At 66.8% G+C, this 1,781-nt stretch overlaps 1 protein-coding gene across 1 annotated transcript; it reads right to left on the bottom strand.

The window, feature by feature from the left end:
* Nucleotides 1-39: 39 nt before the first annotated feature.
* IRF2BP2 (interferon regulatory factor 2 binding protein 2) lies at nt 40-1,769 on the bottom strand. Its single transcript, XM_044912531.1, has one exon. It carries the CDS (start codon nt 1,679-1,681, stop codon nt 464-466), a length of 1,218 nt encoding a protein of 405 aa, XP_044768466.1. The 5' UTR covers nt 1,682-1,769; the 3' UTR covers nt 40-463.
* Between the last annotated feature and the right edge of the window lie 12 nt (nt 1,770-1,781).

The raw sequence follows: 1,781 nt of genomic DNA, 5'->3' as shown, positions 1-1,781 counted from the left end.
GGGGAAGCCTGTAATTTCCTTCTTACATGTGTGGGGGGCGAGGGGGGGGGGGGGGGGGGGCAGAAAAGGGAAAAAAAAATAAAACAAAATAAATGGATGTGCACTGAAAACGACATGTCTTTTACTCACACCAAACAAGACTCACTAAAGAATTTCTATTCTCTCAGAGCTTGTATAGAAAAATCTCACGAGTTTCAAGTGCACGTGCAACTCACAACACTTAAGACTTACGGAGCTCTGAGGCAGGATTTTAAAAGGCCACAGAACAGAGCAGGTACATAACGGCCTGTTTTTACACATGCATGCATGTACCCAGGTTGAACTATGCATACGATTACTAATGTCCCCCAACAGGTTAAAAGGAGGCTGGTGCCCTCACGCTCCCATCCAAGAATGTGCTGGGAAAGGAAAACCCTGTGTCAGTGCCTATCAGCCCAGTCTGACTCATCTCTGTTATGCTGCTTCAGCACATGAACACGTTGCCACTAAGCACTGGTTCCGCCTCAGGCAGACCAGGAAGTTGGGTGTTTGTTGTTTCTGGGCTGGGGTAGAACCGGTGAATGGAAAGAACACCCCCTCCTCTGCTCTGCGTCCCCGTTTCTCCCCTAGGTCCCCTCACTCCACAGCCGCCCCTACCTGCTTTAGACCCGTTGGCCCCGTTGGCCTCGAAACCCAACAACCTGCCTGCAGTCAGGGCCGGCTCCTTCTTAAACTTGCTCTCGAAGGGCCCCGAGTGGCCGTGCTGGTGCAGCGCCAGCAGCGTGTCTCGCACGGTCTTGGGCCTGTTGACCCAGTCCTGTTCTCCGGGCCCGCGGCCTTTGCTCGCGCCCTCGGCGCCCAGCTCGGTGGCCCCGGCCGCGGTGGCCAGGCTGTCGGCCGCGCCGCGATGCGAGGGCGGCGGCGGCTGCTTCTCCTTGGCCGCCGCCTCGCGCTGCTCGTGCTCCACGGCCGCGCTGCTCGACACGGACGCCGGCCGCTTGTGCGAGCTCAGTTCGGCGGGCTGCGCCGAGCCCAGGCCGGCGGCCGCGGCCCCGGACACCGCGGCCAGCGAGGCGGCGGCGCGGCCGCTGAGGCCGAGCGCGGCGGGCAGCGGCGTGGCCGAGCCGTTCATGAGCGGCACCAGGGTGGGCGGCACGGCGTGCCCGCGCCGCGGGTTCGGGCTCTGGCGGTTCAGCTCCGGGGGCTCCTCCAGCTTGGAGAAGCCGTTGGGCACCAGTATGCCGTTCACGGGCGGCGGCTGCGGCGTCGGCGGCTGGGCCAGGCCCGTGGCCGGGCGGCTGCCGCCAAAGTCGGAGCCGAGGCGCGGGGGCCGCTCCGCGGCGGCCGCCAGGGGGTAACGCTCCAGGGCCTGTGGGGCGCGCGGGGTCGCCTCGGGACCGCCGTGGCCCAGCTGCTGCTGCTGCAGGAGGATGTCCTTGGCCGAGAGCGGCGGCGGCTTGGCGGCGGCGGGGGCCGCGGCGCCCGGCGGGGAGCGGCCCTCCGGGAAGCAGCCGTGCGCCCGCTTGAGCTGCCGCGCCGTCTCGATGACGAACTCGACGCGGTCGGCGCCCTCGTAGTTGACGCAGCCGCGGCACACGGGCTCGGTGAAGTCCCAGATCATGGCCCAAGGCATGCGGGGCAGGTCACACAGGTAGCACGACTGCCGCCGGGACGCGGCCGCCACCGCCACCGCCGCGGCCATGTCCGAGGAGCCCGCGGCGCTGGAGGTGGAGGAGGAGGAGGAGGAGGAGGGGGCGCCGCCGCTCCCCGCCGGCACCACGCGCGCCCTCCTCCCCCCCCAA

The sequence above is a fragment of the Neomonachus schauinslandi genome, unplaced genomic scaffold (assembly GCF_002201575.2).
Source record: "Neomonachus schauinslandi unplaced genomic scaffold, ASM220157v2 HiC_scaffold_5540, whole genome shotgun sequence".
Classification (NCBI taxonomy): domain Eukaryota; kingdom Metazoa; phylum Chordata; class Mammalia; order Carnivora; family Phocidae; genus Neomonachus; species Neomonachus schauinslandi.
This window is presented reverse-complemented; position numbering and strand designations above follow the sequence as displayed.